This window comes from Pterocles gutturalis, unplaced genomic scaffold (genome assembly GCF_000699245.1).
Source record: "Pterocles gutturalis isolate BGI_N339 unplaced genomic scaffold, ASM69924v1 scaffold12332, whole genome shotgun sequence".
Taxonomy (NCBI): Eukaryota; Metazoa; Chordata; class Aves; order Pterocliformes; family Pteroclidae; genus Pterocles; species Pterocles gutturalis.
The window spans coordinates 29,327-54,455 of record NW_010112905.1 but is presented as its reverse complement, the minus strand read 5'-3'; the positions used below and the strand labels follow the sequence as shown (position 1 = coordinate 54,455).

General features: G+C 39.5%; 1 protein-coding gene across 1 annotated transcript in view; it reads left to right on the top strand.

Moving 5' to 3' along the window:
• LPGAT1 (lysophosphatidylglycerol acyltransferase 1) overlaps positions 1–23,081 on the top strand; it is a 56,906-nt gene extending 33,825 nt beyond the window's left edge. Inside the window, exons 4-7 of the mRNA XM_010074247.1 lie at positions 922–1,195; positions 8,612–8,738; positions 16,083–16,189; positions 21,805–23,081. Of these exons, the coding sequence (XP_010072549.1) occupies positions 922–1,195; positions 8,612–8,738; positions 16,083–16,189; positions 21,805–21,956 (660 nt within the window). The 3' untranslated portion in view covers positions 21,957–23,081. The remainder of the gene's footprint in view (positions 1–921; positions 1,196–8,611; positions 8,739–16,082; positions 16,190–21,804) is intronic.
• The last annotated feature ends 2,048 nt before the right edge of the window (positions 23,082–25,129 follow it).

The window sequence follows — 25,129 nt, the reverse complement described above, 5'->3', positions numbered from 1 at the left end:
CCCTCTTCTTCCCTCTGACAAAAAAAAATAACCAGCCACCAAACAGTGGAAGGTTCACGGCAGTTTTGTTGATGGTTCAGAGTATTAAAATCACCTCTGCTGAGGAGAGCTTAAATTTGGACTCCTGACTCTTTTGAGTGATTTGGCAAAGTCACTGTGGAACACTTAAAAATGCCGATTGATGTCAATTCACTCCTGTGAAAATCTGGATAGTTTGTTCTTGCTGTGTGCAGAGATGGGAAGAGAAAAGACTGTTGTTGAAGATATTGACGATATTTCCGCAGTAATTAAGGACATATCTTACTGTCTTAAGTGATGAAGTTGTGCTAATATATCAAAGGGGAGAAATGAATGAGTCATTCCAGCAGCTCAGATCTGGGTCAAATCTGTGGTTCTGCTGTGGTAACCCAACTTGGGCCTGTCTCCAGGTCTGCCTGTGGTGCCTCTGCAGTTCTAATATGGGATTGGGGTGGGTAGAAGATGGTGTAAGCAAAGATACTGTTTGGCTTGCAGAAGTTACTGATGATACATAGACCTCAGAATCATAGCTTGACCCCTAGACTGCGTTTGCAGAATTCAGTTTAGCAAATTCAACTTGGAACCCAGTAACAACCAGGGGATTTGTAAGTACATCCTCCTGTTATGTGAAGTTCCCACTTACAATCTGGACATCATTCTTGCAGAGCAGTCATCAAATCAGGAACTTCATCCTCAATTTCAGGGGCTTTTTTTCAGCCTTTCTGTAAAGTAGCATTAATTCAGCCACCAGCTAGGTACTCCTACGAGAACATAGTTTTGTGTTGTCATAGGGGCTTATTTGTATCTCTGGAAAGAGAGAAGTCTTAGAAATGTAATAATTATCTGTCTAATTATATCTCTTTTAAGCATTCACTTTATTTAGGCAATGTTTTATCCTTATAGGGAAAAGCACACCGTGACCACCAGCTTGTGTTACTCAAGGAGCACCTAGAAAAATATTACAGGAGCCGCAATCGGAAATGGATTGTTTTATTTCCAGAGGGTGGCTTTCTTAGGAAAAGGAGAGAAACAAGCCAGGCATATGCCAAGAAAAACAATTTGCCATTTCTTAAACATGTCACCCTGCCAAGACTTGGGGCAACACAAGTAATTCTGAACACACTTGTAGCGCCGCAAGAAAATGGAACTCCAGCAGGTGGAGACACTGTGATAAAAGGTAAAGACCACTTCATTCTTGTGGATAAAAAGCAAGTTGAATGTCCAAGATTTGAGTTAAGCAAAATATTTTGTGTTGAATTTGTCTCTTTAAGTGTTAAATATGTTCATAATGCACCATCATATTTATATGAAAGTTTTAGTATTTGCTTTTAGTTCCACTAAGTTTGTTTTTTATGCTGAAACACACCCAAAAAAGAAAAGCTTAGTTTTAATTTGGTTTAGCCTACAGTGTGGCTGCATGAATGTTTGTCTTGGTATACATGATGGGTAGAGCAGGTACTGGAATGGGCACCTGGAGTGGGCAGGAAGGTGGGCTGCTACTTTCAGCAAGATAGGTGGTTTGCACTGGTTCATGATAGCGTGGAAGTATAGTAAAAGTATTTCTCCAATATGCAAGCTATGTTCAAATTTTTATTCCTGGCTTTAGAAGTTTCTTTGCATCCAGTACTGTATAATTCATTGCTTTCCCTGAACTGTTTTGTATTGAGTTCATGTTCTTCTGTACAGATTTTTGTGATGACTGTCCTGTTTGTTGCTGGAGTTAACTGTCACTGATGACTAGATTTGAGGGATTGTTTTGGCTGTCTTGTTAGAAGAGTTATGGGGGAATAAGAATATTCCTGCAGCATTATGGTTCTGGGGTGCCTGGCCTGTAGGGGAGAGTATGGCTGGGATATAAATAATGCCTAAAGATAGGGGACTTAGTGCTTTATGTCTCTCAGTTTTTACAATTAAGTTCTTGGCACATTCAGAGAGTGGGGTTAGAGCCTAGTTGTGGATTTCTGTTGTTAATTATAGAAACAATGGTTTGGGAGCTTGTGGTGGTTTCTTGTTGGTGGGTGGTGCTGGTATTGCCATAGCCAAATTATTATAATCGTTCAGCAGTTTGAACCAAAGATCCATCCTAATGAAGCCACATATGCAGATGACACTGGGTTTTTTCTGTGCTGAAGTTCAAATTTCAGGGTTAGCAAGAAGCCTTCTACAGAAATTGCTACCAGATTTTTAGTTTTGAAGATAACGTAGTCAATGAATGGAGATTGTGTTCTTGCAGGAGTGGAGGGAGTATTTTAAATTAACTGAAGATCAAGCTGTGGAATGCATCAGAATATCTCCCTTCAGCCTGCATTCAGCAAAGAGAGGCTCAAGGAAGCCTTTGTTGTCTTAGAAGATTTTAGGTTTAAAAAATTGAAACAGAATGCCCAAGACCTTGTTAGAAGTTATGTTTTTTAAGGATAAAAGTTTGTCCTATTCCTATTCTCTTTCTTCCTGTCTCAAAGGCAAGAAGGCATGAAAAGTAAGAATTTCCCCAAGTGAATAACAGGCCTGCTAGTTCTGGAAGGGGACCAAAAGCACGTGTCGAATACCAGTTTTATATTTTCATACTCTTAGATTGCTATTGACTTAGGGGAACAAACCTGGCACTTTTTTTTTTTTTTTTTTTGAGTGGCATGATTCAGAATCTGGGTAAATGAGCATTTGACAGTAGTTGACCTAACTGGGTACTAAAATACAGGAATTGTCTCAGAAATACTGTGGAACCACATCTGTCCATCCTACTCAAAAGACAGAAGGAAAGATAAGTGGGCAAAAATAGGAAAGAAATATATGGTTTCAGCTATCATTCTGTCTGAGTAAAAGAGTAATGGACATGAAAACATAAAAGGGATGAAAAAGAGAAGAAAAAATAAATTTTATATGCTAGGAAAGAGTAACTTTTGGTACATGTGAAGCTGAGGTATTTTAAGTCCTCTTAAGCTCACAAAAATGTTTCTAGCACAGTAAAACTTCCCTTTCAGAGACGTACAAAAGGTTAATTCTTGACCTATATCTTGTATAAAAGAGTCTTCCTCCAATCTTCTGCCTTCCACATGCTTTTACTGTACTCTTGCCACTTCACTAAGTTTTGAAAAATGTTTGTTCAGTTGAATGAAATAGAATTGAATAAATTGATAAGATTGTATTATAAAGTGACAAGTCGTGTTTCTTTTTCTTCTCTTTTATTTTTCCCTTTTTTAAAATATATGGAAGAACCCATCTTGGTCAAACTTGTCTGTATCCTCTTTAGGTTGTAATAATTGGGTTGTGGGTGCTAGAACTAAATGCAGTGAAGGTTTTGCCATTGCTTTGTGTAGAGATTGCGCATAAACTTTCTGTACTTTGTTACTGTACTTCTTTGCTTGGGAAGTGGTGTTTTCATCAGTAGCATCGCACTTGAACTTCATGGTTCACTGAAAACGTTTTTACTCTGCACCACTTCTTGTGCTCTGTACTGTTGTATTTAACTATGTTCTTGGTGTCCTGGGTTACCAAATTATTCAGCTTACTATAATAAGCTTTCTTCTCCATTATTTGTCATTCTCTCAAATATTTTTCTACAGCCAAGCTTTACTGATAATTATGGGAGTTTACCTCCCTCCTCCACTCGATTTTACTTAAATTGGTTTATAGATTAAGTGTAACTCTTCCTCATCAGAAATTATGTCCCCTTCCCCTGTTCTGTTATGTCAGAACACTTAGTCTCTGACACAGTAGCAAGTACAATGTTTCTTCAGTTAATAAGAATTGATCTTCTTGTGAGTTTTAGAACTAGCAAAATGTCCTAAATGCCAAACAGCTGGCAAGTCAAGGGAGTTTGGAGCAGTTGTTCACCAAAGATGTGTGTTCTAGAGCTTACTTTTGATCGACCTTGCTCTAGTATGTTTTAAAAATTCTGCTTTATTTTACCATGCAGCAATTTTTGGTCTGATAAGAGATTGATGTGAGCTTGGTTAGAGCCATATTGAAATCTTACCTTACTGTTTTCAAATGCAGCACAGTACATTCAGTTCTGATGCTTTTTCTCAGAGAAATTCAATTTTCCCTTCTACAGAGCTGGACATCTCTCTTATATGAGGAATGTGACTTGAATAACATGTGGGAAGGCTTTTTTATGTTGTGGGAAAGGGGCTTCTTGTTTTGTTCCAGGTGATTTGCTATAGAGAGATCTTGGTATGATGAGTGAAACATTCAGTCTGAGAGCTAGTCTTTGGGGAAAAAAGTTAATTTTAAGGTCAGTGGTCCAGTTGATCACACGAAGACAAGTTACAAGAATGCATTGATATGCAGCAGGAGGCAACAGCCTCTTTTGGCTACATTTAGAGTGGTGTAAGTGTTCCGGAAACCACACCTGAATACTAGTGAATGCTAGTAAATATTTTCTTTTCCAAGTGCAAGCTGCGGTCCTCAGGTTTCTGCCTGGCTGGTGCATTCTTTTCCACTCCAGATGCAATTTGGCATTGTCGCACCATCCAGAGCTCAGTTAGAGGCGAGGTTTCCCGCTTTTTTATAACTTGCTCTTTTTCTCAGTGGTAAACACTGACGGTCCACTGGCAGGTTTGAAGAATCCTGTGCATGGTCAAATCCAGATTTTAGCATTGGTTGAGAGCAACCCCAGGGAGGACAGCAGGGACAAAGAGAGGCTCTGACCACACTCAGTTTGTGACTGTAGACAGTCAAGTACCTGCTGTGAGAGGACCATAGAGGATGGCAGAGCACTGAATGTCTTGAAAACACTGATGGTCTGAATCCACAGCTAGAACAAAAATAAGGAAGAAAATAGTTATGAAGTTTTGCCTCTGCTGGTGATTTAAAAAAAACATAAATTAGGAGACTTTAAATTTTATTCTGGTTTTTTTTTTTGTCTAGGTCAGTAAGCTACTGTTACATGTGATTGTTCAGTCTCATAAGGCAAGTATGTACCATTCGTACTAAAGTACATTATTACTACGTGGTTTGGATGAAACTGTGTAGGAGAGATGCCTGCAGGCCTGTTTCAAATGTTTATGTGCTATTTAAAAAGAATCAGACTGCTGACATTTTGAGGCAATTTGAGAAATCAAAATCCTTCCCCTGTGCTGGAAGTGACAAGCAGACTGGTGCCACAGAAGAAAAACAGGTCCTCGAAGAGATCAGCTTAAATGCGTCTTCTGCAGCAGTTTCTTCTGCTGAAGTCTTTGGCAGCCAGGCTGCTCAGTGTTTCAGCAGGTACTAGAAAAGAAGGATGAGGGTGTCTTTTAGTGGTAGGTAGAAAGTTCAAAAGATTTTGGCTGTCAGAAACATCTGTGGCTGTGTTGGCCAAGCCAAACTTGGGAAGAGGAGTCCTTGAACAGCTACACTCAAATTTTTTTTTTTTTTTTTTTAAGCTACAAATGACAGACCTGAGATTCACACCCTATTTTAACTACAGTAGCAATCTTTCCGTTCTGAGTTCCTTTCATCTGCTCCATTTAAAAAATAGTAGGGTTTGTTCTTGTTCAAAGGTCTGCTTATGCTTGAAAGCGGCATCCTCAGGCATACTGAGGTCCTGCCCCTTTCTGTTGTGCACAGTTGTCTGTTTCTTTTGCAGTTTCAGCTTTGTGGCTTTAAAATAAATAAGCTCATGAGCAGGACACAACAACAGTATAACTCCCCAGAAGGGACAGCAAGATCTATTTCAAAATTAACTTTCTGAAATCCTTAGTGACTTAGGTTTTTTTGGCAGTGTGAGACCTCGGATGATTATGTAAGGCTTATTTTAAACCAGAACGTGCAGAAATATGGCTGTGACTGTGATTTGATAGCACATTTTGGTAATTGCACGTGGAGGCAGCTGTGCTAAGACTTGCTTGCTCTAAAGGAGGGTCTATGGAGGCTGACGTTACCTTTGGCCTTTTGTTTTTTCCTCTAACCTGGGGTTCCTGGTGGGCTCTCAGAGGCAGGTTTTTCTCCCCTCCCTGCCCTGGAAGGGGCTGGAGGTGAGACTGGAGATGTTATGAGGAATCTCTGCAGTGGCTCTGCTCCACAAAAGCGAAAGGTCGGAATTCAGCACAGAAGAGGACTGCGGGAGTCTTCCCCTAATGAAGTTTGAACCATTATCCACTGAAAGAGCAGTCTGAAATACTAACTAAATAGTTAATAAATTATTTTAAAACACTTTACTGTAAACAATAAGATAATGTGCCCATATTAACCTGGCACTTTTTAATTGCAATTGATGATCTTTGTTGCTTACTCACTTAGACAATTTACTTGCCCTTATCCATTCTTACTTTACATCTGGGAAAATAATAAATTGAATGGCTTTGTTCCGAAATCCATTTCTAAATAAATACTTCTGTGGATTTACTATTAATTTCATATTGGCTTTTCTCTAATAGGTTGCTACTTTTAAAATGAAGGACTCTGTAGGTAGTGCTTTTCTTAAGAGAGACTTGACAAGCACTCTGTCATGATGCTGGCAAGCCTGGAGCCTCTAATGGTACCTCGTGTTCTCATTTCACGTGTCTGTCAGGATTTTAAAATACTGTATTTCTACAAGGTGACACAAGATGTTTCAGCTTGACCTGTGTAGCTGGCACTTGGTCAAATTTTGGAATAGTGCATTGCTTGCTACTAATAACTCATAGCCTAAATATTAGGCAATACTGTCTGGCCTTATTCAGGCAGTGTATTTGCATTTGTAATGAAGCAGTACAGCTCCATTGTTGAGTAGACCCTGTGAAAACACTAGTTGCTTGCTAAAATAATTGATAGATATATGTGATAGCATTGCTGTAATTGTCTTCTCACACTTAATTTAATTTAAATGCAAATTAAATGAAATGCATGTAGGAACTCGCAAGTCAGTCCTTGCATGTTCAGGTACGTAGCAGTTGGCATTAACGACGGTAGCTTTTAGAGTGCGTCTCAGACTGTGTCGCAGATTTTTTCATGTGTGCAGTAGCTTTTCTGTGAAATCTGAGTGACGATTTTGGGCAAGACCAAACATCTCTGTAGCCCAGTATCTTCTCCATGACTCCAAGTGGATATCAGAGGAAGCATGTGAATGGAGCGAGCACTCTTCTCCCACATACTCGCCTAGCTTCTGACTGTTTCCAGTGTGGTGGGTTTCCCCAGCCAGATGGGGGTTTCTGCCCGTTTTGTTAACCCTCCAATGCATTTCTTCCATGTACTTGTCTAATTTCCTCTAGATCCCAGCTATCAGCATCCTTGACATCATTTGGCAAGGGGTTCCCCGCAGTTTTATTCCAGTCTGCACAAAGAATTATTTCTTTATTTGCTTTGAAAAACTTTTCCTTTTGGCTTCATTTTGAATATGTCTGTTCTTGTATTGACAAAGATGGTGAGCAGTCTATCCTCATGCTCGTTCTTCATGCCCACAGTGTGTTTTGTCAACCTCTATCATATTTCTTTGATGGCTATCTCAGCTGCAGGCTTGAAGTCTTGTACTTTGTACTAAAACCTAACACCTCATACATGCTTCTGCCAACAGGTGGCTGTTTTTAATAGTCAGCTTTTTAAATCCTTGAAGACATTGCTGGGTATGATGTAAGCATATTACTATACCAGTGTATTAAGCGTTAAGTAAGCGTGTTACTATACTGGCCCGAACATAACATGACCTCAGATACAAGGCAGCTCCAGTTCCCACAGAACAGATATAAAATTGATAAGCTAAACTCAAAGTGCCATTTTGGCAATGTGCCCCTCCCTCCTGGTGTGCTTGACAGATCTGCTGCTCTGGCTCTTTGCAAACCTGTGAATTGAAGACATGCAGAGAAGTCGTGACTGGTTGATATCTGACTTTAACTGTTGCTGGTAGTAACCTGTGTTCAGGTTTAAACTTGACTTTCCTGTTAATAGCCCTAAATAATCTTCATAGCAACTATTTTCACCTCCTTTGAATTTTTTTTCAGTTTCTAAATACGCCGAGGAGCATATGAGCATGTACTTCACATCAGTCTTTCTGGGACCTTGTGGATGCATCTCCTCTCCATTGTGAAAACTGACCATCTTCTGTTTGTTGCTTTCTTGTGTTTAATACTCAAAGTATTTCTTCTTTATCCTGTAACTCAAATTTTGAAGAACTTTTTAGGGATTTTCTTAAAAAATGTCTTTGAAAATCAAACTACGCTGTATGGCATAAATCACCTTTATCCGCTTGCCGCACCCCGGTAGTGGGGATCTGTGTGGCTGTTGCTTCATCAGTGATCTGCAGCTGCGAGCTCTTATGAAGGCCCAGTTGTAAATGTGTTTGCAGTGCAGACGAAGAAAGCTGGATTTCTATTTTTGAAGTTCTCATTCTGGTGAATGGGGGGAAGCACCTGACATTTGGGCTAACATGTTACGTGACAATACTCATACCGAGCGAGTGAGCTTTGTTCTGTGCTACAATATGTAAGAAAGCAGAAATAACCGTGAAAGTAAAATCTTGGTCTAGCTGAAGTTTGTAAGAGTATTTCTGTGCTCTGTAGTGAAATCTGGATTTGATTTTTGTCTGTCTTATTTTATTTGTGCCTCATACCTCATGAAACAATATAAAAATGGAATAACTATCAAATGAGTGACATGCACTTTCTGCTTACTTTAAAGATCACATTTCTTCTTGTTCTAGAGAGCAAATCAAAAGGCCTCCAGTGGGTGATAGATACAACCATTGCATATCCAAAAGGTGAACCTATAGACATACAAACTTGGATTCTTGGCTACCGACAACCAACAGTTACACATGTACATTACAGGTAGGAAATAAACTTTCTACTCCTACATTGAAATAAAATATTAAAAAACTAGTATTCACCAATTCGTAATGTCATGTTTCAGGATATGGGACATCAGTAGCAATGTCTTTTTTATGTGCATCTCACAGGTGAGCAACTCGTGTCATCTAAACACAGCAGTTTTCTTTTGAGAAGTTCAGTGACCATTCCATATCTTAGAACATTTAATTTTTTGACTAATGTCCTGTAGCTGAATATAGTTATGCGGAATATATTTGATAATACCTAATCATAGGGCCTGTGGCAGTGTATATGTAGCTGCTGGTGCTTTTTCCTTCCACAGTGTTCGTTGCCGTACATCTACTAGTATTGAATTTCATCTGCAACTATTGTCAGGCCCTTCTGCAACTCTGACTACCCAGAATAATTCCATACCAAAAAAGTCAGATCACTACTGAATCCTTTTTGCCAGATTTAGTGTATCATCTAGCTGTGATATGCTAAGACCTCTCAGTGTGTCTGGAATTAGAGCTATAGTTTGGAAGGAATAAAGTGAATTTTCACCTTCAGTGGTTTTGACAATAAAATTTATTTTTAGATATCTTTGCGTCGTTTTAAAAATATTCTTCTGTTTTAGGTAAAAGATATATTTATCCGTGGCAGGATTAGCAGAGAGCGACTGAACAGCATGTGTACATGAATTAATTCATGTTGCATCATCCTTTTCTATTGCTTATACAGAAGTTTTCCTGTTGGATTCCCGTCAGGGCATTACAGCAACTGTGTATTTCTTTTTTTTCCCCCCAGATCACCTGACTTTACTCATTAAGGGTTTTTTTTTTTTTTTAGAAGACTGCTCTAATGTGATGGGTACCTTCAGGATTTTGACGACTTTAAATCATGTATTGATGATTTGATGATGATTTGACAGCTCTGCTGTCACTTTATCGAACCTTCTCCAGGACTGGGAAGCCAGACAACTGAAGCCCAGTGGGCTGACGTGAATTTCTTAGACATCATTTTTGAAATTATTGGCAGGGCTAGTGGAAGACGCTCTCCCAGGAGCGTTGTATGCAGTCCTCCTAGATCTCTAGTCCTTGCTTGTCTGAAAATACAGTGATGGCTCAACTCTGTTGCCATGTCAGACCTTAATCAGGCATAGGTACGGAAAGACATCAAACCCCTTTATGCTGGTTAAACAGTGTGTGCTGCCAACAGCTGTACTTTGTGACCAGCCAGCTGATCCTTGCCACATCAGCCTCCTTCCTCTCATCCCTGGCACTTCTGTTTGGCAATGCAGAGCTGCCTTTTCATGTGCTGGAAAGTGTCCTGGGAGGTTTCTGTGCAGTGCTGCTCCCTGAGAGCTGGTCAAGCTGCAGGGTGGAGGACCTGTGTAGCTGTACGGCTTGATCAGGAAACTTAAAGCCCTTTTTTGAGTTCATCTTCCATGTGGAGGCCGAAACATTGCTGTAACAGAGCCATTAGAGTATCTGGGGTTGTCAGCTGGGAATGCCGGTGCTTATTCTGCAGATCACAAATTCGACTTGGTTCCTTATTAATTTTTAATTTTGAAAACAACTGGGTATTAACTGCTCTTTGTCCTTAACAGTGTAGGCAAGGATTAAATCAGTGACTGAGGTTTGAAAAGGTCTGTGCTGTGCTGAGCCCTGGGATGTCCCTTGTAAAGTTGGTGCATTTCTTTAACTCTCTGAAATAAACTCAGTTAGTAAAGGAAAACCCAAGGTAAAGTGGACTTAATCTTTTAAAAGATGGAAATGTCAGAAATGTCTTCCAAAGATGGAAAATGTCAGAGGTGTTTCTCTTTTTTGGCATTTGACATAGATGGCCTCTGAAATTGTCATGAAACGTATACTGAATATGTCTGGATTCTTCTTATACCCCCCTTTTCCTTCATTTAGTGTAGTAAAGTTTTGCTCATTGTTAGTAACTTGGAATATTTTGGAGAGATTACATTTGAAATAAATTTTAAGGATAGTTTTTAAATAACTGGGGAGAAAGTTCTGCATGAATCTGTGTGCTCTAGCGTGCTAGTTTCTCATTTATTGTTTCTTTTGACTGAGTTATAGAAAAAATAATAATTACCAAAAAAAGCCTCTTGGGAAAAAGTAAACAATACTTTTCACCAGATGCCATCCCTGCTGTATGAAAGGAGAATAGAGATTTTAAAATGTTTTTCCCCTTTTAGAATGAGGAACTGATGTATGGCAGCAATGGGGGGAAAAAAGCAAGATTTTCTGTTACTTGAACTGGAGCAGAGGAGACTGCAGAGCCTCTTCTGTTCTGGTTGCTCGGTCAGTCCTTTCTGCTATTCCTCTTGGTCACAACCTGTCTCTTTCTGCCTTACGGTCTTTCATATCCAGTGATTTCCTTTTCTCATAGCCTATCCTTTTACTGCAGGATTATTTCTTTTTCATCCTACTTAGGAAGCAACAGAGGAATGTAGAGGACACAGCAACCAGCTTTATGTTTTCATTTTTAGGTGCTTTTCTAGCTGATGGAAATGGTGTAAAAGGTTCAGTTTAATCCAGTAGTCTTTTTTTGTTTGAAAACTCAATTTTTATAATGAGTGGAAGCTTGCTTTTTGAACCTCAGTTTTCTGCACAAATGACGTGTTTTTCAGAAGTTTATAGTTAGGCTAAGCTGTGGCCTGATTTTCCTCAGGATGTCAAAAGACACTTCCCTAGAAAAAAGGAGAATTACCAAGATTCATGTTCTTCAAAATACGAAGGTGTGAGAACTTAACCTTTCTACCTACCAAATCATTTTTTGACTATGACAGACTTGTCTCAAAATGCATTGGAAAGTGCTGAAAAAACCTGGGTTTGCTTTCTGAAACGCAATACTCAAGAAAAGTATCTAATTATCTTCTTCCAAGTCAAATGGCACTGGGATTTTCTGGGAAATTTCAACCCATCTGTTAAAGCAGTAAGCACAAAAAAAAAAAGGACTGTAAGGTGCAAGGCATCTCTAACTAGAGGCATCACTATGAGATTTGCCTTTTAATGAGTCTGTTGGAAAGGTTTGTTTCCTCTTCTCAGAATAGTTTAGCTTTATGCTTGGATCACTTTGTGATGTGCATTGACCATAGATGCAGATTCACTGCATTTACAGTTCTGAGTGGTTTGGTCTCTGTGTAGCAAGACCACATACTGGCTACTGTTCTCAGCTCCCCCAGTTTCCCCACGGTCAGTTGAGTTTGGGGATTGTTTCTTCTCTTCTTACACCAGCCACTTCTTTAGTCTAACTGACTTGGTGTTTCTCAGCTGGTCTTCAAGTTTCTCTGATCGTAAGATTTCCCATGTGCTGCAGTTCTGTTGTCAAAACCCAAGAGTTAAAAATTGCAAAACCCCAGGTATGAAGTTTGTTCAATGCTTAGCTTCCCTTCAGTCAACAATGGCATGGGGTTGGGTTTGGTTTGCGTTTTTTGGTTTTTTTTTTTGCACTATCTCCCCGCTGTGTCATGCCCGTGTATGACCATATCCCACGTTTGCACTGTGTGATAGTGATTGTGGTGCAGAGCCCCAAAGTCAGGGCCAGTCGTAGTTGCCTCCACCGCAGTGGAGAGCTGCATTTTATGCTGCATGAACGTACCACACTATTTCCAGCTAACTCAGCTCTCCTTGTGCCATAATGCGGATGAGTATATGTCACCTTTCTTTCTTGTACCAGTTTTTGTTCTGTGCTGCTGTTGAAATGAGCTTTCAGCTACTGAGGAAGTTCTTTTTTTGTGTCTACGTTAATACAGATTTATTGAAATAAACGCGTCTCCTAGCTATAAATAAGATGGAATACATTGTGGTTGCTGAGTGAGTTTTGCAGGAATGTCTATGAAGAGCATGCAGTTTGACAATGTATTTTAAGATGCTTTTTTACGCAAGTGTCTTATTTTGAGTTATGCCTGAGATCTCCCAACAACCTCCATCATGTTGAGTTTATTTAAAGAGTCATTGAAACAGCAAATAATATGATTTAGAAAGAGTAGGGGGTAATAAAGAATTTTAATTCAGGGTAGGACAGATGATGAATGGCAATTAGTACTTAAAGGTGGTATCGATGAACTTCAGAATTTTAATACAGAACCAGAGGTTGTTTCTCCAATAAAGACTGTTTAAAAGAGATTAAGTATTTCTGAAAATGATTTATTTCTTCAAATTATTTCGTGTCTTTTGAGAAATGACCTATCAGTAGGTAAGTCTCCATGATTTCTTATGTATGCCAACATGTCTTTGGCAGTTACATCTCCTTGTTTAAGAATCATTTTTTCTTTCCTGGGCCGTCATTTATGCTAATATATTCTGGTCTGGGACATAGATACACATTTGTGTAGTGGTTTAAGAAAGTTGCTGTTCCTCAATCAGTTACGTGGTGTGTCCCACGGCCATTGTCACCTTGCAGCTGCTGATAGGCAACCTCCAGGTAGAAGATACTGGTTCATTACTGAGCATTGCAGACTCCCATTGGAGTATGTCTTTACTTCCACCACCACTTGTAACTTCTCAGGGTGCAGCCTGGGGTGGCACTGCTTTTATTGAGGTTTACACCCCTGTCTCTCCCTCCCTGTGATGATAGCAAAGAAGCTCTTCCCTTGAGAAATTAAAGAAAGAGATCATCTGTGTAGATAGTTTCGTAACAGTAGACTTTCTCAGTTATCTTTCCTGAACCCAATCTCCTTGAAGAGGGTGTTCTTTTAAAACACAGATGCCAGCTGAGCCATCTGATGGGCAAAGAATGATGATATTGGCAGTATGTTTAGTATCAATACAGGGAGGTTTAGCTTCACCTTACCTAGTACAGGAAGGACTTGTTCCACAGTTTAAAGATTTTATTATTTTTTTTAAGAAAAACATTTCATCTGTAAATTATCTCAGTCATTAATAAGAATGTTCCACTTGTAAAAGTAACTCTGGATAATCTAAAAATGTGTTTGAAAATGCTTCTCAATACACCAGTACTTACCACTGCTAAATTTTGACAGCCAGTGTAGCATTATTGGAAAACCCGTTGTCTTCCCCTCTGCATTAATATTCATTCGAAATGGGTGTAACAGTGATTGCTGCTTAAACTTCTAAGAAGCAGAGTTTACATCCAGAGATTCAACTATTCTGTTACTGTATTGATTCATACAAGAACCTGGATGGATTCAAGCAGGAAAGCCGCATGCTGCATTCCATTACTCGCTCACAATACTGGTGTCACTTATGCTACTTTGCTACTCTGCTGAAGTGCCAGCTCATAAAAATGTTTCTAATGAGTATCTTCTAAGATCTTCTGATAATGTTTTTAGACTAGTAGGTACATCCTTGGAAAAATATCAGATTTATCTAGGTTATTGAGCTGTAGAGTTGTTACCCATTGGGTAAATGAGAAGTGAAGGTGGAGGTGAAGAAGATCTGCAGCTTACGATGGAAACTGCATTATGAAGCGAGGTAATCCTAGACTTCTGTCCTGAGCCCACACATACATTCTGCTAGTTCTGAACCATCTTCGAACTTGCATAAGCAAGCATCTGTCCTTCAAAAATACACTGTGAAATGCAGTGTTCATTTGTGGAGTCCTTTTTGTCTCTTTGCAGCAGATAGGCAGAAGAGTAAAAATAGTGCATGGCAGCTTGGTTGTGTTAGGGGACAGAGAGTAAATCTTTCTTAGTGTTACACTCTCAACAAAAATGGTCCTTTCTTTGTGGGTGTAATTTTAATGTGTACAGTGTCTGGGCTTCAAGATAAAGTAGTTCTTTATTACCTGTCTTTGCCATTGTTCCTAATATGCACGCTGAAGACTTGAGCTATTTACTGGACCACCAACTATTTCATAATATTATCTTCACCCAAAGACTTCTCTTCAAACTGTATTTTACCTGAGGTAACAGTTGCTAATTTCTGCTTCCTGAAACCAGCTTTTCTAGAGCACAGAGAACTCTGCAGTGTGAGAACGACCTAGGTAGAATTGCTACAAAAGCTACAGAAATATCTGAGTTTATGTTGACGCCATAGATAGTAAATAGAATTGTTCCTCTCCTTGCATCGAAGTTATCTCTGTATACCGAGGCACCTGTATTTCTACTTCACTCATTAGAGCAACGCTTTGCTGCTTTTCTCCTCCACTTGCAGTTCATTTTTCCGTGCATCAAACTGAAAGGAGGAGGTACAAATGACTTGGCAACAGAGCAAGCAAAGCTGTTGAAAAGAGTAACAGCAGCAAAAGTATTCTTCAGAAGCATCTTATTTCTGTAGTCTGACATTCCTGTATCTGTTCAGACACTTCCCACATGATTGTAGTGTTAATTTAAATTCTTGTCAGTATAATCAATCAAAACTGTATTTAAAAAGAAATTAAATGAAAAATCCACTAATGAAAATAGAAGCATTGCATAGATGACAGGGTAAATGGGAGCTCACCTGAAAAGAGAAACCTACAGTAAAGGTCTTGCATTTCTGACTGAATTTTTCAGGCTAGCTGGATACACAAATCTCTTCTGCATTGGCCTCCCAGTGAAGCATAGTGGATATCCAAGTTCTCATATATATCAAAAGGCACTTAGGGTCTACTGAGGAGGTTTCACAGTTACTGTAAGACTTGAAATTCTATTTAGAAAAAAAATCCAGTGGGGTGTGATGGGCTACTTGGGGGTTTCTGTAGGTATGTGTCTCAGTGAATTCTGCCCTGGATATCTGATTTTCTAAGTAGACCTAGTATTCAGTGTGGAAGTACCAAAACACTGGTAATTCTTCCACTGGGGTTTTTAAAACAGAGCAGCAATATTTGAGCACACTTACATGGTCAGTTTTCAGTGTAAAACCTGCTTTAGAAGTTTCGGACAAAGATGCTGGCATCCTTTGAGAAGCAGAGAGGACTTGTTTTCTGGGATACAGAAGAGCTATTGGTACTTAGTGATGTTGTTATGTAACTTCTGCCTGTTGAAGAACTGTTTCTTCAAAACTGGGGATGAACCTGCTCAGTCTCTTACTGCTTTTGGTTTCAGTGCATGAACTTCATTGCTTCTTGGTTTGTATTTTTTCAAGGACAGTCATACAGCGTGGTGGTATTCTTTTAAAAAAGCCCCGGCAACTTTGTAGCTTTTATCAAATGCTGTAAAACAAGCATTTTACATAGGCTGCTACAAAACGCCTTTTGTGTGCAGCTGGCTGGTAACCTGGAACAGTCCAGGTTTGTATCCTTAATGGCTCCGTGATCTGTGAATCGGAGAGAGAATGAACCATGCAGTTAGATGGATACCAAACTCTTGTTTTCCGTGTTTTGAGGTGGGCTGGGGCAGAAGGAAAGAATCTTGTCCTTCACATAGAGAATGCATTTCCTAGGTTTAGTTTATGTTTGTTTCTTTCGTAGGATTTTTCCAGTTAAAGATGTACCTGCAGAGCCTGAAGCTCTCACACACTGGCTGTATCAACGGTTCATTGAAAAGGAGGATCTCCTGACCCACTTCTATGAAACAGGTAGGATGATACCTAGCAATGAGAGTGGTGCTTTGATAATGTCTTTTCTTACAAGGATCTCGAAATGATTTAAGAACACGTATACATTCCTCACATAAATTATTAATACTTTTTGTGTGGCAAAAAAGTATGATAAAAAATTATCTAGGAAAGGTGAGTTACCCTGGTGACACTAGAATAGGGTAGTATTTGGAAGCTGGCATGTTCAAAATGGATCTAAGGAAATCGTCTTTCTGCAATAACATGTAGTTCAGCTGTGAAACCTGCTGCCACAGGATTTCATTGAGTGGAATAATTTAGCAAGATTCAAAGAGTTAGTGAATATTTACATGCAGAGTAAAAGTATTTAGAGCTCATGTTAAGTTTCGAGGGGATATAAAATGAGCGACTTCTTGACTAAAAGGAATTAAATAAGAGTCTTATGCGATGCAGGTTACTTTATCTGCTTAGTGCGGGTATTGAGCGTGTTCCTCTGGTGCTTGTACGGTTAGAGAAAACTGATTTAAGTAGCCTGCAGGTCTAATCCAAAACCATAGTCCTCTTCTTTTCCTGTTAAGCTAAACAGAAAGATGCTATGGTTGAAAGGATCTGTGAGAATTACATAGCATAAAGTCTCTGGAGTCTTGATCTGCAGCCCTGTGCCGTAAGTACTGGCCTCCTTGCTGTGAGGTTCTGAGGATCACTTCCATCATAATGTACTTCTAGTGTTAGTGGAGCAGAGGAATCTGAATAAACTTATGGCATTAATAACATTACTGAAGGGATACTGGCAAATAGGATTGAAAAGATCAGGTAAATACTTGGAAACAATAGCTGAAGAAGTGTTTCCTCAAGGCTCTATTTTTTGATATACTGAAGTATGTTATCTGCCCTCCAGCAGGGCTGTAGAAGTGTTTCCTCAAGGCTCTATTTTTTTTTTTTTTGCCATCCAGTTGATACTGAAGTATGTCATCTGCCCTCCAGTAGGGCTGTGTGTGCGTTCAGAATACAAAACAGGAATTCATCAAAAAAAAAAAATCCAGAGAGGAAAAAGTACAGTTTTATTTAGACATACAGGAAAGGAAGTTTATCAAACACAGAGTAGGAAGACTCCAGATGAAATAATGCAACTTGTCTCTGAAGAAAAATAATCTCTAAATTAGCAAGTAGCATAGTTGTTGGGGGGGGAATATTCAGTCTCTTGAATTAAACCAAGTTTAGTATTCCATAGTGACTTTGTTAAACAAAGATGCTACTTCTGTTAGATTATTTATTGCAAAGACAGCTTTAATTCAATTTTGAGTGCTTAATTTATCAATTGTAGTGCTTAAAAAGATTGATAGACTTATTTAACAGCCCAGAGTTGTATTTTGCTTTATGAAATACTGCTGTCGCTCAGCCATCATTGATGGCAAAAGTCAGACTCTGCTGTCTAAATTGCATCCAAATGCATATATTGGACTTAGTTAGACAAATAGCTTTGTGAATCTGTTTAAAACTACTTGTGCAGTCAGTAGGATGTAAGGCATTCTTGTTATTGAGACATTATTTCACGAATACCATTAAAATAGTCATGCCCAAAAAATCTAAGTACACCAGAATTTCAGAGAGTAAAATTAATATAATCAGGTTTATTCATTGAAATGTGCTTCAAAAATAGGATAATTGGTTATAATTTACCAGTGTAATCAGTATGAATTAATAAGATGTGTTTTAAATTTAAATGCTGTGACATAGGACCTTATTAGGCATAAATTAGCATAAATTAAAGTTGCTGCCATTTATACCAGTTGAGAAGTTGCTTGCATTGCTTTTGTTGGCTTACTGCAAAAGTGCTGTTACAGTTTTTGGAAACCCCCTGGAAAAGTCCTGAGGCCTAATGTGAGGGGAATAAGAGCTGGCTTTGTATTGACATGTTACATTATCTCAAGTTGGTGTGGTTTTAAGACTTAGGGCTGTGTCAGTTTTTTTTTTTGTTTTTGTTTTTTTTTTTTTAAATGCACACTGGCTAGGAACTTGTCTCAGCTCATAAAGCTTGCTTCATAAAGCTGGAGTAACATTTAATGCTATGTGAAACTTTAAGAGTTTGTATTGACAGTATCATTGGTAGGAATACATTCTTTTGGCATATTTTTATTTGCAAAGAGGAAGAAACAAAGCCTAAAACACCTTTCTCCTTTTTGCTGTATTCCTAAGTGTTAAGAACTTTAATGGATCTGGGGAACACCTGTAATGTTAGACATCTTAAAATTAAACCAGAAGATGTATCTGCCTAAAGTTTGAATATCAAACTGTTCCATCCTTTCTTACAGGTCCATTTTACACATTTTATTTATAAAATTAAAACCATTTACAGTTAATATCTGGGGTATAAGCAACACAAATACTCCTATTTTAGCAGCTAGTGGAAAGCTTGTATTGGCATGTTCATGATTTCTCTGAAGTCTTTTTGCAGGATAACCTTGAACACTGCAGTAACACAAATTAGATTACATTTAGCCAGACAAAACCACTTAGAGACTAATTTAAAAAACCCTATAAACTAAGAGCTTATCAGTTGGAAATGGATAATTGTAAACAGACGTCATCATGCTCCTCATTCACTCTGATTGTAAGCCAACTGGTGTGATGTAACTAAGAAAGCAAGCAATGTCATCCTGCAGGGCAACAGGAGAGGGTTTTCACCAGTGCATTGTACCAAATCTGAAACCTCATCTGGAAATTCTGTGTACAGATCTGTCATCCCCAATCAAGAAAAATTAATTGAACCAGGAAGAAGGACAAATAATAGGTGCTAAGACAATTAGGGGGAAGAAGGCATCACTTCTGTGAAGTACAACTAAACGTGCTTGGCTTGTCTTAGTTAGGAAAGTGAAGGATCATTTTCTCTGCGAGATACAAGCTGGCTTGGGAGAGGAGGGGGAAGAGACAGTTGCTATCAGTACCAAGAAAAAAGGGAAGTTATTTACACCAAAGGTCAGTGCTGGAACAGGAAAACATAACCCCTGTTTTTAAAAAGGGAAATAAGGAAGACCCGGGGAACTACAGGCTGGTCAGTCTCACCTCTGTGCCTGGCAAGATCATGGAGCAGATCCTCCTGGAGACTGTGCTAAGGCACATGGAAATAAGGAGGTGACTGGTGACAGCCAACATGGCTTCTTTAAGGGCAAATTGTGTCTGGCAAATTTAGGGGCCTTCTATGACTGGGCTACAGCATTAGTGGATGAGGAAAGAGCAACTAACATCATCTACCTGGACTTGTACAAAGCCTTTGACATTGTCCCACACAACATCCTTGTGTCTAAGCTGGAGAGACATGGATTTGATGGAAGACCATTCGGTGGATAAGGAATTGGCTGCATGGTCGCACTCAGAGCTGTGGTCAATGGCTCAATGTCCAAGTGGAAACCAATGACAAATGGTGTTCCGCAGGGGTCAGTACTGGGACCAGCGTTGTTTAACATCTTTGTTGGCGACATGGACAGTGTGATCGAGTGCACCCTCAGCAAGTTTGCCAACGACACCAAGCTGTGGTGGACGCGCTGGAGGGAAGGAATGCCATCCAGAGGGACCTGGACAGGCTGGAGAGGTGGGCCAATGCCAACCTCATGAAATTTAACAAGGCCAAGTGCAAGGTCCTGCCTGTGGGTCAAATACAGGACTTGAGAAGGACTTGGGTGTTGGTTAATGAGAAGCTCAACATGAGCCGGCAATGCGCGCTTGCAGCCCAGAAAGCCAACCGTGTCCTGGGCTGCATCAAAAGAAGCATTAGCAGCAGGTCAAAGGAGGTTATTCTCCCCCTCTACTCTGCTCTCGTGAGACCCCACCTGCAGTACTGTGTCCTCTTCTGGAGTCCTCAACACAGGAAGGACATGGACCTGTTGGAGCGGGTCCAGAGGAGGGACACGAAGTTGGTCAGAGGGCTGGAGCACCTCCCATATGAGGACAGGCTGAGGCGGGGGGGTGGGCTTCAGCCTGGAGAAGAGAAGGCTCCAGGGAGACCTTATAGCAACCTTCCAGTACTTAAAGGGGGCTACAGGAGAGATGGGGAGGGACTCTTGATGAGGGAGTGTAGTGATAGGAGGAGGTGTAACGGCTTTAAGCTGAGAGGGTAGATTCAGATGAGACATTAGGAAGAAATTCTTTACTGTGAGGGTTGTGAGGCACTGGAGCAGGTTCCCGGAGAAGGTGTGGATGCCCCATCCCTGGAGGTGTTCAAGGCCAGGCTGGATGAGGCTTTGAGCAACCTGGTCTAGTGGGAGGTGTCCCTGCCCATGGCAGGGGTGTTGGAACTACGTGATCTTTGAGGTCCCTTCCAACCCAACCATTCTGTCATTCTGTGAAAAAAAATGGATCATGGAAGAACAAATGTGGTATAGAGTGGACAAACAGAATCTGAGCAGTGAAGAATTACTGAGGAATATATGATGTGGGGCAAATCTGCCCAGGTGTGAAAATACATATAACTTAGGGTTTTGGGGGCTGTTTTGGTTTTTTTTTCTTCTTAATTTAAGAGCATTCATACATCAAGAACAGCTTTGTTTTAAATGTTGGTTTGCGGCTTCTCCAGTGATTGCAAATGTGAAGCACAGAGATAAGCTGCTGATGGCATCTAATCGCCAGAATTGTGTGGTTTCTAAAATTCAGAATTGATGCTGCTGTGTCTTTACTCTTAGAATCATTCATCTCTTGTTCTTCTGTGAGTAGTTGCAACTCCATAATGCTGCAGCAAGTACATAATCTTCTCTGGTATATTTAGAGTTTTTCTATCCACAGTTCAGGATTAACAACAACAATGAGGAAGTGGTTCCTGTCATTGAGGCTTCGTGCATGTCAGTAAAATGTAACGCAAATTATTTAATATGCTGATGTAAATATATGCCAACAATTTACTTATGATCGTAAAGCTCTGATATGTTCAGACACATGTAATTTAGTGTTGTAAGTCAGAAAATATCAAAATAGGGAAAAATGAATTTTTTTAACATGTCAGCTGTACCTTTTGCCAGCCTTTCTCACCTAAACAGTCATTTCAGAAAAGTCTTTCTGGAAAACTGAATAGCAACTTGCAATGGTTTCTCAGACTGTATGACTGACCGGCCAATGAATGTGCAAACATCATAGGGCAACTATTGTTTAAAAAAAACTGTGTGTGTATCTGTACATATATCTTCAAGGGGATCCTTGAGAGTGTACATGTGTTGGTTCTTCACAGTATACAAAATCATTACCAAACAGTTGTAAAGTTTAATGTGGAGTCCATTCCATTTGATCATATGGACGTTAACATGACTTCAAAAATAACACAGAAAGTTTAGTTGACAGTCAGATTTCCTTGCAAAGGTTGATGACGGCTGCTTTTAAGGAGTGCTTTGAAGCTGATGCTTTAAGTTTATATCCAAATGAAATGAAAATTGATCTTAATAATAAAGAAAAGGGGTTTTTTATTATTTTCTTGAAGATAACTGATAATGCTGGCAAATCTTTTGAAAGTGTAATAGCATAATACAGAAGTAACTAGTTAATTGGTTTTGGGCACTGTTTCTGGGACAAGCAGTGATGACAATCTTGCATTAAGGCTATCGTTCCTGCTGCAGAAGCATTAAATGTGGTTTGTTTTTTTTTTTCTTTTTTAGGAGCTTTTCCTCCACTGCAGGGTCAAACAAAAGCTATTTCTCGGGACATGACCCTCAGTAACCTGTGGCTAGTTGGCATACAATCACTTGCGTTTTTGTCAGGCGGTATGTGGTACTGCATCTTTCAGTATTTTTATCATTGCTTATTTTAAAAGTGGAATGGGACCTGAGGACACAATGGGAATCCAGGCTCCTGCAAATGAATATCATGTTGTTTGCGCAAATGTGAATATTCAAGAGTAAAGGAAGATACTGGATGGACTCTCACCTCTCTTTGGGGGAATTTTAAACTCCACTAAAAGTGAAGATCAGTAACATAGTGACCTGATGATGTATTATTTTAAGAATTGTCTGTATTTTTAAAAATGTATACTCTCACCCACACTTAAACAAATTCAGCATTTGGACAAAAGGTGCAATCGTACGACCACCGTAGAAGAATGTCTGTGACAAGAAAGCTCTGTCACCACAAGTATTTCTTGGCATTGTAGTTAGAGCTCAAGAAAATTCATCAACTTGTCTCTTCAGTAGTCTGTACAGCATCAGTGTGGTAGAGATTCCTCGTTTGCACAAACTTGTACTTTGTTGCAACTCATTGTGCTGGAGTCAAAGATACTCAATGGAGCTGGTGGCAGTATCTTTGCAGCTACGCAGTCAGCAGTTGTTGTATTAGACACATTGATCTAAAACCAAGACCCAAATAAGATCCAGCGTCAGGTGTGTTTTGTGAGGAATTGGTCCTCAAAAAAGCATTGCAGCATCGTAGTGTGATTAAAAGCTATCCACATTTGATGAATCAGCCCATCCCTGCTGTGGTCTTACCATCAGCTCTCCAAATTCCATGTGCTACTAGTATCTTGTATTATGAGGAAACTTGGAAAATATAAAGTCATTTGTTTTACTTTCCCTTTTTGTTCAGAATGCATCTCGATGATCATTATCAGTTTTCGAAATGCACTTTTAAACATGAAAATACAGTGAAGGAAAGACATAAGACTTAGGGAATAGGGGAAAGCTTTATTTGTCACGCCTTGGAAGCTGGAGCAATTCTAGCTGTTTCTGAAGGTCTGCTGGTGCTGCTGCTGATTTTTAGCCACCTTTGTATTTTGTATACTGCAGTCCAACCAAGGTGACCTTTGAGTGGTTTATAGAGGCCTTTTTCTCCCTGCTAGTTGCAACAGCACTGAATATACTTTTGGGAGATTTTAAATAATTCAATGCCAACCATCTTAATGTTTTGCTAAGGAGTAATAGAAGAAAAACTAGTTTCTTAAAAAGAAATAGGTATAATTGCTATCATAAATCTATAGGAAGATAATACTGCAAACAAAAAAAAGCCACCTATGGTAAATACTCTGAATAACTATATGGAGGGCAGTATTACATAGCTCACCACTGTGCTAAAATCTTACTGGAAGGAGGATGAGTTGAATTTAAAGGCAAACTGGAACAGAAGACACTTTCAGATGTGTAACACAAGATACTTTTGAAAGGTTGTCTATGATGTACGGTCTTATTTCTGGCAGGTCTGGTTGACATTGTGTTTATGTGATTATACACAGATTTGAGAGAGCTGTTCCTAAAATAAAACTAATCTCTCTAAATACAAGCAGGACAGCCAGAATTCAGATGTTGGCATACTGCCTTTTACAGAGTAATTTTACTGAGAACAAAGTAAGCCCTCAGTAGTTTTGGCTCTGAGTTCGCAATATTGATCTCCCTTCTCTCTCTCTCTCTCTCCTGCTACATGAATCACAGTGGATGGTGTGCAGAATACAAAACCTAGCCAGTGTTTTCTCTGCAGAGGAAAGCTAAGAGCATGCCAAAACAAGAGGCAATGCCAATTTCCCTCACTTAATGGAAAAATACCTAGTCAAATATGCCATCCCTGTCTCCTCAAAAGCAGTAGTTTTACCCTGAGGTAGCTCAGTGGGAGCGTTGCAGACCAATACACCATAGTGAGTTCCCCTGAGCTATGAATCCCCCCGCTGACTGAAAAGAACCAGTGCAGCTGGCAGGCAAAGGGCAGTGGTTGCCTACAGCTTAATGTTTTAGGTAAGATACTGTTTCTAAATCCCCTCTCTTTACACCCAGTCACACACCTGAATTCTGGTGTAACATAAAATCCACTTCAACAGAGGTATGCCCTGAAAGGGAGGCAGTCTTGGGAGTATTCCTTTTTTTCCTGTTGCTTTTGCTAAAGTACCACTGATGGAATGAATGTATTTAATCTGCCATTTTACAGGAGGGTGTTGGGGCAGCCCAGCGCCGTTGCCGTGTAAGTGGTTATGTCTGCTCACGTGGGCGTAAACGGACTCTTAAAACTGCAAAATGCAGATGGCAAGCTACTCATTTCTGTCCTCCACCAGGTGGTTTGATAGAACTGCAGAGATGCCCATAGTACAGCTGCTTTTATTTTGAGCTAGGACAGACTGGAGTGATATAAAAAGGGAAGTTTATATAAGCAGATTGCACAGCAGTAACTCACATCAGGAGGTTGTTCTTTATAGACCCTGTGAACTCAATGTCAGAGCATACTGTTTTTTCAAATGCAGTATATTTTTTTTCCAGTGGATCGCAGTCAATAGTGAGTGTTCACATGCTGCCTAAAGAAATTAGTAATGCGCAATAATGTTTCAGATAATTTGATTTATCTGGTCCTGTTCATTTTCAGTTTGCTCCTCTGTAGTTCTTACTATTGCGAGACATTTGTTTTCAAGCAGTGATTGTTGTTTTGGTAGGATGAGTAAATAGTATCAGGTCTTGGGCTTCTTTCCTGCCTGCACTGGAAAAATGTGAAGAGAGCCTGACATGTCTCCTTAACGGCTGAGTTGCTGTAGATGACAGTGGAATGAAACCATTGTTAAGAAACTCCAAAGTACCCTCCCGGCATGAACTTGGATGCTGCTTCATGAAAGAGAAGAAATTGGGTAAAAGCAGTTTTTTCTATTAAGGGAAAAACATAAAAAGCATACAGTACATAGGAAATTCTGTGCTAAAAATACCAAGCTGGTCAAGACTGTTTGGAGCTCAGCAGGCTAGTTTGTAAAATGTCAATTCCTGTCGGTTGCAGTTCGGTTCTACCTTCTGGCCATTGGTCAGTGTTACAGTTGTAGTGGGCATTTTGCTGCACCATCCATGGGCTTCCTCCTCTGAAGAGTTCAAAATGTGTTGGATAGAAAATTATGTTAATGAACCATACAGTTGATCACGAAATGGTTAATTAATATAACTTTGAATTTATATTAGCAGAAATATAATGGAAAGATGTATAAAGTGATACAGAATTAAAAAATTACAGAAAAAACATTAACTGAAAGCTGTT